The following is a 15457-nucleotide window of genomic DNA, read 5'->3' on the forward strand; positions in this document are numbered from 1 at the left end:
CATTGCTAACTATTATAACCCGTTAACCAAGGCTTTACGTTAACTACTATAACCCGTTAGTAGGGCCGTATAATCATATCTTTACTAACTATTATAATCCGTTAGTTAAGGTCGTAGAACTAGTTCTGGTGTAGATGATCTCATTTTTCAGGGATGTAAAAATGTAACTATCATAAAGTCATTTTTTAAACATAAATCATTTTTTCATTTTATTTATAAGATGATCCATCATTTATATAAAAAAATACAAAATAATTATATGTTTGATCATATTTTCATACATAAAAAATAATGAAATAAAACATTCATTCATTTAGAAGCATATATATATACATAGATTTGAAGACAAATAAAGTGTGTGAGATTCTATTTATTTTTTTCGATTCCACCATCTAATTTTTCTCTCTAAATAATTAACGATCTATTCAAGATAATTTTAATATAACAGTGATTAATCAACCTATTTGAAATCACTTATATCAAAACAATTAAGTTAAACAATAATTAACTTGGATAATTAATTCTAATAGCATGTACTACTTTCACTAAATCGATAATATCTCAAGATATTCAACTCCGAATTAAAATCTTTTTAATGCGTTAGAAATTAGACTCGATAAGCTTTCTAAATATATATGGCTCATCTTGTGATTCTTTGTGGATCAATTATAACAATTTTTGAAATCCACGTCAAAACAGCCTGTATATCTTCTAATAAAAACTATTTATTTATTCATAAGAAATTTCAAATTCAATTCCGCTTATTTCGTTAGAAAGTCGACTCAATATCTTTAAGTAAACATTAAACTACTTTTCACATTCAGAATTGACTTCCATTATTTTATTAAAAAGTAAATTCAATAAGCTTTCTAACGATATATAATAATCATTGCAATATTTAATCTTTTAATACAGAATATAACCTTAATCTATTACTGCAAACACAAGGTTCATATCAAAATTTATAGGAAATAAAAATTTTTCTTTCTATTCTCATCAAATTTTTATTTCAACAATAAAATCACATTATCAACTTTCTCAACACTTAATTAGACTTTAATTAAAGCCTAAATCATTTGCCTAAAAATGAATATACAAATTATATCTCAAGACTTAATAATCAATACTCTAAAATTGAAAGAAATTATTAGCTCACCTTTGACAGACAATTCTCTTTATAAATTTGTTCTTACCATTCATTTATAATCCTTCGATTTACCAATTTTGTAAAAGAAATAGAAGGAAAATAAATTTGTATTTCGATAGGCATAGATTGAAAATTGAATAAATTAATTTTATAAAAAAAAATAAATTATTGATCAATAGGTCCTTTGCATTTCTCATTTTCTATTAAAAAGTCCTTCACTTATAAAAATATTTAAAATAATTTTTTTTTTATGGGTATTACAACTACAGACGGAATTTGCAATTGTTGGGTTGCCTTTACGATATGAAATCTAAAGTTCTGTCAAATGCAGCTTCTGAAAACGTTACCTTTCGATGTCCAGCTCTTCCAATTCTGAATTCAATTTGGTAAAAGAAGACTGAGAAAAATAGAGTGATTTTTCATGATACGAAATAAAAATAAAAAAGATATAGCACATCTACTGGTAAGTAGTAACTGCTTGTAAGTGATATGATCGAGAAAACAACAGAAGGATTCCATGTTGAAAACCCATAGCTTTGGATGCCTGTCAATTTTCAAGAAAGATGTCGCATGAAAACTGAAAGGGGTCTGATTTTTTTTTTCCTTTTTTCGTAGTCTCCACTCTCCATGACCCAGAAGGCCAGAACACTAAATTCATCCAAATTCAAGACTGTCACATGAGTAACTTTACTTCTCCAGCAAACACAATTTTTTGGGTGAAAAGGTGATTTTGAGCCTTTGAGGACTAAACACAGAGCCATAGAACAGGCTGAAAAGCGAAAACTATGAACATGGAGGCAACGCTGAACAATCAAGCCATTACAATCCGGAGAATCTAACAGATCTTTACCTTACAGAACAAAAATAATTGTAGGGCCAGAGTGGTTAATAGGTAAGGTAGAGAGGCTAAAGTTAAGAATCATAGGTCGGATTTCATATAAAAGCAGAAGTAAAATATTTCGTTTTTGGAAACAAAATCAAATTGTTTTTACAGTTCTACTGTTGTCATAGAAAAAGTGGAAGTAATTGCATTATGCTTCAGTTTTTTCTAGGATCAAGCTTACAAAATTCTTCTAACTTCACAATGGGCACGTCTACTTGTAAATTTGCACTTACATAAGTTTTTTAAGACATTATGTGTGAAAAGGCTTAAAATTATTGGACAACTGGCATTCCATCTGGTTAAACAAATAATAAAAAATACTAAATGAAAGCCATTTAGCTATCATCTTAAACAAACACTGCTATAATGCCATCAACAAATCTTTTGCTGGCTCCTAGGAAAACAGTGAGAAAAATGCTGGTAGTTAGAAGAGCACCTAAGGTTTAGCATATTAACACCAAAAACTACACGCTCATCAGTTTGAGCCATGTCCCTACACAAAAATGGTAGACAAAACAAAGCAAATCACATGGTATTGAGTCACCGAAAGAACAAAAAAAAAAAAACAAAAAAGAGGTCGTAGTCCTATTTCTACTTTCATATAGCTAATAATTTACTCAAAGTACTCACTAATTATCCTTGTACAAAAAAAATTTCCACTTAAAAAGAAAAAAAAAAGGAACATGGAAAACACAATGAACCCAAAATCTCAGATTCACTTGAGCCTATTTCCAGGAGTTGAAATAGCAAGATCAGACCAAGAAAAGTAATCGCCACCGACAAACCCCGTTTCTCCATCTTCAAACTGCCGTGTGTTCCCCATTCCTGTAGCAGCCCCAACGCTGCCACCAATAGCAGCTGCTTCATCTCCCACTCCTGGAAAAGGCCACGTTCCACGTCCAAGCCCAAAACTAACATCCTCAAATCCTGGACCAACACCAAGCCCAAACCCTCGAAGGGCAAGAAAACCAGGCCTCTGAGTATTCAACAATGAAGTAAAACTTCCACAAATACTTCCACCCCCATAACCCTTGGATTCTCCACCAATACCAAAAGTGCTCTGATTGGCTGAGAATGGCAACAAAACCGGGGTGGCAGATAACGGGAAGTTATTATGACTAGTGGTAGTGGTGGCAGCATTGGCGGCAGAAATGGCAGTGGAATGGGTGGTGGTCCGCGAACGCTTAGCATTTTTTCTGGTGCCACCGCCAACAGGAATGTCCCTGAGGGTGCCACCATGAGTCCAGTAACGGCGACAGGACTTACAGAAATGGCGAGGCTGAGAAAAGTTATAGTTGTTGTAGTAGCAAAACTTAGTGCTGGTGGAGTCACAGCGTGGACAAGGTAGCTGTTCTTGTTCTGGTGGTGGGGCTCCCGTGTTAAGGGCCTTGGTTAAACGCCTGTTTTGATTTCCGGAATCGGATGACATTTTCAGACAAAAAGAAAGTGGCTTAAGTTATATCTTCTTCAGATCTTTGTTTTTGTTCTAGTTTGCTTAGAAAGTTTGTGACTTCTTACTGGTGGGTAGTTTCGGATTTGCCTGTTGTGGGAGGAGAGTGAAGGGGGGATTTTATAGGGAGAAAGAGAATGAGGAGGGGAAGAGAATCTGCTGGACAGTGAACATGTTCTGAAGGTTGTATGAGCAGACAAAGAAGAGAGCAGGCTTTACAGTGTTTTGTAATGCTCGACATTTTGATCAGTCGGCTATAGAATGGGCGCTGTTGAGTGTCGGCTCTATCAGCTAGGAATGCGGCTTGGTGTCGTTCAACTGTTAAGTTCTTCATTTTGGAAATTAGTTCATCTTTAACCTTTTTGGTTTATACCCAAAGAAAAAAGGGCAACAAAGAGAAAACAATGATAATCATATGATGGATCAGCAGTCAAAAAGGGTCCCAGTTGGTTTCTGTAAGAATGTTCCAGTTGCGAAGTAATCAGTAATAGAAGAAAGACAAAGTTCAAAGAATACGACTGCTTGTAATTCTGATGGCAGAACTAAATACTGCTATATATTTTAAAGTTGTACTGTAATCACTAGGCATTTATATAGATTGTAAGGAAATTTCTATTCCTTTATTGGACAACAAAACCAAGCTTTTCATTTTTAGTTGACGCAATAGTAATGGTGCGTGATATAAAGTAGGGATCTATTACTAGTTAACAACAATCCCCTATGCTAGAAAAATCAAACTTTGAGGGGACATTCGAGCAGACGAAGAAAATGACTCCTCAGAACTTAATCACTACTGTCTTTTTCAAACAACTTTTCGATGTTGGAATATCCAAATTCAACTCCAAAACTCAATTTCATTGCTGTGGGGATAAATTGTGCCATTGCCACCATCCTAATAATGAATAGACTGAACTGAAATGAGGTTAGACAAGCATGCCAAAGGGTGCAGCTGCCAGTGCCAATTCCCAACAGTTTCTGGCTAAGCATTGGCAGCCAAAAGAATTTGAAAGAAAATTAAAAAAAAAAAAGGACCGGAGTCATAGGAGTAGATATATAGCGTGAAAGAAGAGTGTAGAGATTGAAAGGGATTGATGGAGGTGGGACAGTACAGACAGAATCATAGTGTCGGGGAGAGGCCTCCCCTCTGATTTCGGAAGCGTCATGTCCGGATCAGATTCCTCCTCCGTACCTCTTCCAATTTCTTACCGGATTTCTCGGTCTATTGTTCTTATTTCTCGTCACCAAACATAACTGTTCCCTCTTCTGGGCACTCAGCTTTGCTCCCTCTCACATGTTCACCGTTTATTTCGTCCTGTTTCTAGCCACAGCAGGAATCAAGGGCAACCATTTTCAGGAAGTGATGTTCCTCTATTCTCTCTTCAATGGTCAAGTGAACAGTGTCTAGGCTATGAACTCTGATAAGAGGGTGAATGATTGGTAGAGTTCATCCGATAATACATTATAGCTAAGATAGAGGTTAAAAAAAAGGGACAATTTCTTGGTTGATAGATATTTCCAAGTTATAGTTATAAAGCAATCAGAATGAATGGATAAGGCTGGCATGGTTTAAGAATTTAATTATCTAAAGGGCTAATTAGCAAATTCATTATAGCCACCACCCTTGCGCGAGCCAACTACAAAATTTGAAGCTCATATGTGTGGCAGACTGGAAAAAGTAAGGAAATATTGGTACGTGATAAATGTGGACAACAACAAAGACAAGACGTTAAATCTATGAAGTATGAACCCACAAAGAGTCTACCCTCAGGAGGGGAAAATCAAACCTTATCGACTACAAAAACCAAAGGAAGGTAAAGGGGCTTGGGGTCAAGAAGAAGCAGACCAACAGTGGTAGCAGTCAGTGAAGGACTGGTGCTGTCGGTGAATGTAGGGTTAGAGTTGGGGTTGGAGGGGTCTCAGCCAATGGCACGCGCGGGGCTCAGTGGCCATCTAAGAGCCCGGCACAACATGATGTGTCGCTGTCAAATGACAAAATCCTCAGCCTCCGATCCTTCTCAGTCAGTTGTGTTTAATTCGGTCGCTCATAATAACTGACATTTGCTTCCATTTGTTTCTTCACTTCCCTCTTCTTGTTTCAACTATCACCTTGTTCTTTTTGGCTTTTTCCTAGAGTTTAGGATTCCCTCCACACAGGATTTCCTTGCACAATTATGGTGCAAACATAGGTAAAAGAACAGTTACAGGTGGAAGAACAAGGCAACCAAAATCTAAGATGAGAATAAAAAGGAAGGGAAAGTAGTGGAAGATTGGTTTCTATTCTCTTTAGGAAAGTTTGAAAGGGCTTGGTGGACAGATTATTCTTCAAATTTGCATGTAGCACAGCTAACAGCTGGATTATTTTCCAATCAATGTTTACTATGATTAAAAGAGGACACAACAATCAAGTTCAAGCCAGCTAGTTGTTCGTTTGCCTAGGCAATATTTAAGTCCTTGCATTTATTGAGGTAGGTAGGTACACAGTTTCTGCAGCCCCTGGTGATTTTGTGAATAGAAATCTTTGTTGAAAAGCCGATCATCCACCTTCAAACGTAACTAGCACTTTGCATGAAGAAATTTTTCGAATCATTTACACAATTATTGAAATTTAAAGTAGCTCAAAAGTTTTACAAATATGGAAGTAAATAGACAGTGAAGAAGAAGAAGATGATGATGAAAAGTAGGAAACTATAAAAGGAAACAGCATGGAAATTCTTTGATTTAAGTCTCAAAGGGAAAGATAGTAAATATAGTCACGGAAGATGGAGAGAAACCCACAGCTAGAGACTACGAAGCTGTTTAAGATTCACTGGAGAAATATATCTTGTACTTCCATAGAGAAGTTGCCTAGCAATTATAAGATTAGCAGCCTCACTTGGGTGGTAAGGATCCCAGAAAACATGCTTGTCACGATCCTGGCACATGCTTGATGTCGGTCCACAAGGAATTATCCCTGCAAATTGGCCTCCATTTCCGCAACAAGCTTTGCTTGCCGTTGTAAAACCTGCATATAAAAAAAAGGCTCCCATTGTAAATACTTGGTAGTACAGGGAGGCATATCAGCATATAGTGAAAGACTCGAAACGTGGATTTAATACCATATTTCTCATAATTTGTGATGAGCTCCATCACTAGGTCATACACATTGGCATAAACAAATGTAGCACCAGGGAGTTTTCCAGTCAGTTCAGTCTGCAAGTCCTTTAATCGGACATTGTACTGCGTTGCGAGCTTATTCGCCAAATCAACACATTCGTTTTCATTCAATTGGTTGATGGTTTTCTGATAAGGTACGCAGCCTATCGGACCAACATTACCCAAGACAAATTTCCGAGCATCTAGCTGGTAAAGTCTCTGCCACCATTAACAGCACAACATAGTTAGTCGATAATCAACAAATTAACCAAAATTTTAATGCAATTATCTGATATTTTATATGCATACTGTTAATTGGTTCCTTAAGTTATTAATCATGTCATCGATGAAAGCATCTGGGCTCTCAGAAATCCTTGTTGCTATGGACAGAACCGGGAGAAGATAATTGTTGAGAAAATCATTTGCTCCAATTGTAACAGAGAAAATGGATCTTCTAGTAATATAATCTTTGGCCTTGGATGGACCCAACAATTGATCAAACTGTTTCCTTGTATTATTGAAGAAGTCGATTTGGATATCCAATCCCAGCCTATTAACCTGCAAAATAGATTTAATTTTAGATTCCATAAAACATTTTTGTGGAAATGGATAAAGTTAAGAGGGGTAAAAATCTTGATAGGAAAAAGAAAACTAACAAATATTCTTCCTGTTGCATTCATAATCCCTCCTCCTCCAGATGCATAATTTACACCATACAGTATAGCTTTTCCTGTAGAATTTGGAGCAAGATATGGAACTGCATAGTTTGGTACTCCCAATTCTTCTCCTGTTAACAAGAAACAACAAAGTTTAGTCTATTCATGTTTAATTGAATCATTTCCTTTTGGTATCCAAAATGTAGAATTAAGGCAAAAAAAGAAAGAGGTAGAGCATACCTATAATATCACCTATGGTTCTGCCATTGGTATAGCGGCCAGTAGGGTTTCCACCTGATGCTTTAAAATCAATTCCATTTGGTGGTATATTTGCCTTAGACAAGGTTTGTAAATAGTTATTATTACCAGCATCCACAAGAGAATCACCAAAGATGAAAGAAGCTCCAATGCTGCCATTATTATCACCAGCAGCATTAACCAAATAGCTCAAACTGATGCACAAAAGAACCAAGGCAAGACTCCAAGATTTCGCCCTGGCCATGGCCTCCTGGCTATCTTATTCCAGAATTGAAGCCGTTACAAATGTTGTTTATGTCCCAACCGAATTGGTGGGTATATAAGTAAGTACTTTCCTGTTAGCTTATCAGAGCAGCAAATAGAATTAATCCCACTTGGTAAAACTTGTAACCTTATGTTTATATGGAGTTTGCATTTGGTTTGACCCCCTTTTGTAAATGTACCGTTCGATGCAGGGTAGTTGATCAACATCCTGCAAAGTTCTCAACGTTTTACGAACTTTTAGGCCCTGCTTTGGGCATACGCAAGGTGACAGCCAAGATTATATTGTATTTTATTAAATTTGTCTTTGTTTTCATTGAAATCAGTAGGTTGAATTGAGAATGTTCTAGTAGAGCCTTGGTGATTGTGAGATAATTCAAGAAATTGGGATATAAATTAATGAAAAAAAATGTTATACATAATTTGGAGATAATTTATTATAATTTTTAGTCAAATCTAACATTTCGTGAATGAATCATACCATCAATTCAATCATAAAACGTATCTTTTAAAGCAAGATTTATTGTTACTATAAGATTTCAATTTTCAGCTTGATTGTGAATTTAATCCTACTCTTTATAAGTTTTAAAGCCTATTTGCTTTTATTTTAGTTTGATTTTGAAGATCCTAAAATTAAACTATTAAAAATAAAAATCAACAAAATATGCAAGACCCAAGAAGAATGAGTAAATCAAAAATTATTATTTTTTAAATAAAAAATTAATTCCTTGATAAAACCTTTGTTGAAAAATATTATTTTTTTAAATGACAAAAAATATCGAATACAAATATTTTAATAAATTAATTTGTATTTGAAAATTGAAAAAAAATTTGCTATTTCAACTTCATTAAGGTGACAAATTTGTTAGTAATAAAATTTAAACACTTTTTCCATGACTTTTATGAAAATAATGTTAAAAAATATTAAAAATTATTCATGGTTGTAATATTTTATTCAATTAAAAGTGATAATTCATTCCCTTCTTAATTAATCTAATACATTCATCATTTTAAAAAAATAAATTCAATTCTTTATAATGATTTTCTTTATTAATTTTTATTATTATACTATATATTATTCAAGTTACTATTATTTCTTTATAAATATTATTACAAAATTCCAAAACGACTTAAATCCACTAATTATTTAAAAAAGATACCGTGGACCTAATTTGAACAAATATTAATGAACTAGAATAATATTTGTATTTTATTAAAAAATTAATAAGATCATTCATATTTAACTTTATAAATTTTAATAACCAATTATAAAATTAAACTTATAGCCAAAATAAAATATTTTAAAAAGAGATAAGGTCTATGAATTATTGTAATTTTTTTAATGTGATCTCTAAATTAAAAAAAAAATTAATTATGTACTTAAACTTTAATTTTATGTATTATATTATTTCAATCTCACAATACCGTTAAAGTAATATTAATGTGACATTTTAAATATTGACATGAATGATATGTGATTACCATATGATAATAATATGATTGTTATGTGCTATTTTTTAAAAATAAAAAATAATTAAAATTTTTTTTTAAATTTATATTTTAAAATTTTAAAACATGGTACATGACAATCATATCTACGTAATATGATAATCATTTGTCATCCACATAAATATTTAAATACCATATTACTATTATTTTAATAATATTAAGAGTTTACATAATTTAATACATGAAAATATAATTTAGATATTTAATTAGATTTTTTTAATGTAGATGCCATATTAAAAATATATATATATATATATATATAATAATTCTATAGGCAAATGGGGTATTATCCTGTAAAAATCTAAACATGAAATCTTTTTTTATGATTTAAAACGATGGGCAGTGAGAGCCAACCCATCTCCCACTTTGCCTTTTCCCTCTTGCACTTCGCATAATGGGCTCGAAGCTCGACCGTTGAGACACAGAAACAAGAAAGCAGTGACCTTGGGAAGAGACCAAAGAGAGAAGAAAGAAACAATGCCGGCAATGGAAAACAAAACCCAAGCCTTAGAAACCTCGCCAAACAACTCTGATCATCAATATCATCTCCAGCCCAACAATGAGAACAAAACCCAAACCCCAAAAACCTCACTTTATGAGCAGTCAAGAGAAGAAAGAATCAAAGAAAACCTTCAACGGATGCAACAGCTTGGCCTCAAAGATCTCTCCAACTCCCTCCTCAACTCCATTTCTCAACTCTCTTCAAGGCGTGGGCGTCCACGACTTGGCTGTAAGCCACCAGTTACCCCACGACCCCTTCCCTTGCCGCCATCTGCCTCCCTTCGCCGCTCCTCCAGGTGATTCCATTGCTCTTGTTTTGTAATATCCATATGATTTTTTGTTGGCTTTTTTAGTACCCACTAAAAAGTCTCAACAGAAACAGAAAGCAATGAATTACGACCTCTTTTTTGTTGTTTTTGTTGAAGCTGTTTTGCCAGTACTTAAAGCTTCTCCTTTTTTAAGGAATTATGAAAGAGAAAGTGAAGGATAAAGCTTGTAATTTTGGATAATAATGCAAGTTCAATAATGTTGATGGAAATTTTTTTATTCTGTTGTTTTGGGGGGTTTTTTAGGTTGCAGAATACTACTCCAGTGACCTATTCAGAGGTGGTTTTGGCAAAAAAAGATGAGGTTTTGGAGGATGTGGAGCTGAAGCTACAGGAAACAGAGGTGTATACAGAAGAGCATGCGAAGCTTTTGGGTAACACTGAAAGGAGCTGGACACTTTTTGTGGATGGGTATGGAAGTGCTGGGAGACGGATTTATGATTCTGTGAAGGGAAAGACTTGCCATCAATGCCGGTGTGGGAGTCTTTCTTATTCCATCTGCGTTATATCTGTAAACATAAAGCTAATAATATTGGTATATGATGATATAAAGTTGTGAACTTTCCATGGAAGTATGCTATAATTGCAACATTAGTAGTTTTAGTTTCTAGCTCATAAATATCCTAAAATTCTGAAAGGGGTCAGTTAGATTAGAGGAAAGAAACTTTACATGTTCTAGTTTTTTTTTCACCTTTATCTTACATGTTTAATAATGTTTTATTTTTGAAAACTTGAGAATTTAAAGGAAACCTCCATTCGAACTGCTTTTACGTTTTTAACTTAAGGGCTGCATCATTGTGCTGATTTCAGTTTTGCCTTTGTCACCACTTGTGGTTATGGTGACTGGTGAGAGGCATGATGTGTTGCTTGATCGTCTTCTAAGCTGGCAACCTGGCCAGCTGGTGGAAGCAGTGATATGTTGATTGGAGTGGTATCATCAAGTTTACTATGACTGTAGCATTATCAGTGAGCTTTCATTTGTTCTCCCCTAAGTCATATTGCCTCCAATTGCGGGCGATAGCATTTCTGTATTAACCATTACTTTGGTAGTTTTATTAGCATTTCAATTGTGATAGTCTTGTAATGGTAAAAGTGTTCTTTTCCTTTTTTTCCCTTCTGCTTCCATATTGCTTACCCCAGCTATTTATTTTCTGATGATATTTTTTTATTAATATTTTTTATCAAAATTTTATTCCTTGACTTATAAGCAGTTAACTCAATTTCATTTAGCCACAAGATGAAAATGCTGTGTTGCAGGCAGAAAACTCTTGGTCATCGTACTCACTGTAGCAAATGCAACATGGTCCAAGGACAGTTCTGTGGAGATTGTTTATATATGAGGTGTGAGATTTTCTTAAACCTCTGCACTTCTTGTCCTGCAGTATTGGTTGTTTTTATTTTAACACTCATAAAATTAGGCATTAACAACTAATGCAATCAGAAAATCCGTTTCCTTACAATTCAAGCACATAATTTTGTTTCTATATGCCCTTCTTATTTTGTAGTTCATGCCATCTTCCCTGGTTGATTTCAAACTATTAGTTCAATAGTTCTTTTTTTGCCTTCTCTTCTTGTTATAGCTGGTTATTACATTCAGAACGCGACCCTGTCTAAAATGATTAAGACCATCCAAGTATTCTAGCCAGTTTGACAAGAGAAGTTCTGATCCTAAATATTGCACCTCAAATTTTGTAAAATTATATCTTTTAGAAGTTACATTAAGGTATAGGAATAAGGGTGGGACCCTGGGATGATTGTCAAAAAGTCCTTCACGTATCATCCTGCTCATGCTACCTACAGTTGCCTAGTGGGTACTTGTTATCTACTGTTATGCTTGATATGCAGGCCTTTAGAACCTTTCTCCCCAGTTCTCTGTGCAGATGTCACTACATATTGATGTTTCAAACATTCAGTTAGATTATTATGTAGTAGATCTTTCAAAATTTTTAGTTCTAAATATTTATTTCATTCTATTGGTGTTTTTGTTTGTTGTTAATTTTCTTTCTAAAATGTGCAGATATGGAGAGCATGTGCTTGAAGCCATAGAGAATCCAAATTGGGTTTGTCCTGTGTGTCGTGGAATTTGCAACTGTAGTTTGTGCCGGCAAGCGAAAGGATGGGCTCCTACTGGCTCTCTTTATAGGAAGGTAAGTCTTATCAATTGTGCATGTTCGTGCTCTGACCTTTTTTTTTATGTTTGAAAGGTGAAATTAGATCTAAGCTTCTTTATCCACCTTCCAGATATCACATATGGGCTTCAAGTCGGTTGCACATTATCTCATTCAAACTCGACGTGTGCAAACCAATATTGAAAAGAATCCAGAGAATATTGATGAAGTGTCTGCTAAGAGGTCACTGTCCTTTCCAGCTCTAGAATTGCCATCAGAAGAATCTTCCGAGGTCGATAATAATCGGAAGCCTCAATCTGGGGAGGATGGCTTGAACTGTGAGAAAAAGGAAAACAATGCTTACCCAGAACCAAATCCAACTATTATCCATCAAAATTCTGCTAGGAAATCATTGCTCTTTACAAAGTATGAAGCTGAGTTTGAAAAAGGGGAATCTATAGAGATCAACCTTGATGTCCATGGGCAGGTGGGATTTTCAGAGCTGGATTCTGGAAAGAAGAAAGATGAGGAGCTCAAGTGTGAACATGAGAAGGAATTGCATTTCACAGAGGAAGAACCTAATGCTAGCCCTCTGACATTGGAAAGAAGACCTGGAAAGAAGCATCCGTTGTCCATTGAACCAAGCCCCGACTGCATTGCTGGAAGACGTAGACAAAGGCGTCGAAAAGATAGCAACCATAATAATGGGACTATGTGGCTTAATGACAAATTTTTGGATGCTAAACAGACTGTAAACCATGTATTCTCAAAAAAGAAAGTAGTCAAAGAGAGGGAAACACGCGATGCTGTCAAGGATATAGGTGAAGGCTTTATTGCATCAGAGAATAGTCCAAAGCTTATGAAGAGGTCTGCACCTGCTATGGAACATAGCCTAGACGGTAGTGCTGAAAGGTTGAAGCAAAGGTGTCGACAATGCAAAGATCATGACGAGCAGGGGTTACCAGGGGAAAATGCGAGTGTATCAGACGCGAAGCAGGTTGTTGAAAACAATTCATCAGGGAAGGAATCTGAGGCCAATCTGAAGCTTAGTACTTCTGGAGCTAGTATGGACTGTATAGCCAGAAGATTAAGGCCTCGAAACAAAGCAGCTTCCCCATAAGTCGTAAGTCCCTTTTGTTAACTAGGATTGAGTTCATAATGCTCTTATTGAGATAGCAGAAGTAGCCTCAATATTATGTTTAGGGCTTATGTCTAGTAGAAAAATTAGTTGAAGCAGCAGTTCCTCATTCTTCCTCTTAGCTACAGTCAAGCCACAGTTGGCTTGCTTATCTTGTCAGAAGTACTAATATTGCAAGTATTTTAGTACGTTAAAGTGTGCTTTGTAGCATTTTGGGTCCTGCCAAGTCCGCATTTTCATGGTTTAATCTCTATGAAGTTGTTTTCGAATTTAACATTTGAGATTACCTTTTTTATATCTTTAATGAGCAGTAGCTTGAAATGTTGGTGCTTATATGAAATTTTGCTTGTTTTATCTTTTTTTTTTTTACATAGCTTGTTTTATATTCTTGAACTGCCTGTTTTATATTCTTGAACTGCCATATTTTCACTAGCAGTTTCAGATTTATGATCTTCAAATTTGTATGGTGGATTTTTCATGACACGGCCACGTATAGAACCTTGTCATTGCATATATTACCCCGCACGGTTTCAACTTTCAAGTGCCAAAAAGAGAAATAACCTTTCTCTTGGTTTGAGGACTGAAAATTTTTTTAAAGGTTGGCATTTGGCATCAATATTCAATGCACTGGCATGTAGTAATGAAAACAAAGGAAGATCTAGTTCAGACTGCAATGTGGCTCAAGTTCAGACTCGACTAAGTAAATGTCAGGGAAAAAAATAAAAAAGCAGCCCAAGACCAGACATTAGAGCATGTGTCGGTCCAAAGATTGGGTTTAAAAAGACCACTTTAATTTTCCCAAGACAAGTTAATCAAAAATCATACTGCAATGGGCTTTAAATGTCAATACCAGTACCTTGAACAAAGATCACTTATCACAAGTCAATTTTGAGTTGCATGGTCCACCAAAATTAAGACCTTTGCAACAGAGCTAGCCAAAAGAATGGACATAGAAACAAGAAGAAAAAATAAAAAGGGCAGTGTGAATTAAAAGCACCCATAAATAAAAAAGCCAAGATAGCCAAAAAAAAAGGTGATCATCCCCCACTTATTGCAATCAGATGAAGCCTCCCCGACCCAACTTTTAAGAAAGCTCATGGTGTCTCTTGTCTATTGATGAACAATGATAACATTTATGGACATGGATGCTGAGTGAGTGACAGTAAGAAAGCATTCCCTCAAGTTTAAGGCTATTTCCAAATTATTATTTTTAACAGATCAATAATCAAACCTCCACAAAATTAGCCCTTTGCAAATTATTATTGATTTATTGTTAACAGAACAATGATAATTTCTTAAGGCTCAGGCCAGGGGTTCCTTTGATTGGATTCTATTGTCAAGGTTTGACCAGGGGTAGTTTGGTGCTTTCAAAAGATGGTTTACTAATCATGAATCATCATCATTATAGGCTGGCTTTGACATGCACCTGCTCTCCTTGTAATACGGAGGAATGATTTTCTTTTGCACTCTTTTGATTTGCCAAGAAAAACTGCATTTTTTAAAGATTCAATTTGGAATTAAAGAACTTTTAATTAATAAAATCTTTGTTTCAATCCCATATGCAGACCACATCCATCTATTTGTTTGTTTTCTTTAAATCATATATATTTTGAAGATGAAGCTATCTTTGAATGTGACCATTTTATTGTTAAAAAAAAATTATTTCTTATGTCCAAGTCCAATGTAATATTATTATTATTAATGGCTGTTTAAACTTGAATACTAAGATTTCGTTTTTTCAATATTTTACTTCTTTTCCTTTACAAAATTAAGTTAATTTTGAATTTGACTAAATCAAAAGAGTTTTATAATGTAATAAGATTTAATTTATTCAATCTTAATTAAAATATATAAAAACTCGAATATAAATGATATTAAATTTGTTGTAGGTGATTTAAAACATTATTAATTAAAAATAGGGTCCAATTGAACAATTCAATTATTACATTTATACAAAACAACAGATTAGCCATTGTCTATTTCGAATTGAATGTTGTAAACCATTTCATAAGGTTGCTGGGGGGAATTGAATTGTATGTTTCCAACCATACAATTCTATTCAAGAACTGAAATTTTTTTTTTCTCATT

At 34.6% G+C, this 15457-nt stretch overlaps 3 protein-coding genes across 3 annotated transcripts; 1 reads left to right on the forward strand and 2 right to left on the reverse strand.

Annotated features, from left to right (window-relative positions):
• Window positions 1-2286: 2286 nt before the first annotated feature.
• Window positions 2287-4116, reverse strand: LOC111316218 (dof zinc finger protein DOF3.4-like). The gene has a single exon (XM_022918231.2). The coding sequence runs from the start codon at window positions 3457-3459 to the stop codon at window positions 2746-2748; it is 714 nt and encodes a 237-aa protein (XP_022773966.1). The 5' UTR covers window positions 3460-4116; the 3' UTR covers window positions 2287-2745.
• A 1909-nt stretch (window positions 4117-6025) lies between these two features.
• On the reverse strand, window positions 6026-7898 carry LOC111316219 (GDSL esterase/lipase At2g23540-like). Its single transcript, XM_022918233.2, has 5 exons — window positions 7509-7898; window positions 7269-7399; window positions 6922-7170; window positions 6576-6831; window positions 6026-6481 (listed from the first exon to the last, which is right to left on the reverse strand). The coding sequence occupies exons 1-5, from the start codon at window positions 7768-7770 to the stop codon at window positions 6258-6260; spliced, it is 1122 nt and encodes a 373-aa protein (XP_022773968.2). The 5' UTR covers window positions 7771-7898; the 3' UTR covers window positions 6026-6257.
• A 1760-nt stretch (window positions 7899-9658) lies between these two features.
• On the forward strand, window positions 9659-13702 carry LOC111316220 (uncharacterized). The gene is made up of 5 exons (XM_022918234.2): window positions 9659-10093; window positions 10370-10597; window positions 11381-11464; window positions 12141-12270; window positions 12365-13702. The coding sequence occupies exons 1-5, from the start codon at window positions 9774-9776 to the stop codon at window positions 13349-13351; spliced, it is 1749 nt and encodes a 582-aa protein (XP_022773969.2). The 5' UTR covers window positions 9659-9773; the 3' UTR covers window positions 13352-13702.
• Window positions 13703-15457: the final 1755 nt, after the last annotated feature.

Source organism: Durio zibethinus, chromosome 24 (assembly GCF_047325235.1).
Source record: "Durio zibethinus cultivar Kanyao isolate XHJ-2024 chromosome 24, ASM4732523v1, whole genome shotgun sequence".
In the NCBI taxonomy this organism is placed as follows: Eukaryota; Viridiplantae; Streptophyta; class Magnoliopsida; order Malvales; family Malvaceae; genus Durio; species Durio zibethinus.

Coding starts and splice junctions, on each gene's coding strand:
- LOC111316220 (XM_022918234.2), top strand. CDS start 9,774: ATGCCGGCAATGGAAAACAAAACCCAAGCCTTAGAAACCTCGCCAAAC. Junction 10,094..10,369: donor TCCCTTCGCCGCTCCTCCAG/GTGATTCCATTG, acceptor GGGGTTTTTTAG/GTTGCAGAATACTACTCCAG. Junction 12,271..12,364: donor CTGGCTCTCTTTATAGGAAG/GTAAGTCTTATC, acceptor TCCACCTTCCAG/ATATCACATATGGGCTTCAA.
- LOC111316218 (XM_022918231.2), bottom strand. CDS start 3,459: ATGTCATCCGATTCCGGAAATCAAAACAGGCGTTTAACCAAGGCCCTT.
- LOC111316219 (XM_022918233.2), bottom strand. CDS start 7,770: ATGGCCAGGGCGAAATCTTGGAGTCTTGCCTTGGTTCTTTTGTGCATC. Junction 7,400..7,508: donor AACCATAGGTGATATTATAG/GTATGCTCTACC, acceptor TCTTGTTAACAG/GAGAAGAATTGGGAGTACCA. Junction 7,171..7,268: donor ATGCAACAGGAAGAATATTT/GTTAGTTTTCTT, acceptor TCTATTTTGCAG/GTTAATAGGCTGGGATTGGA.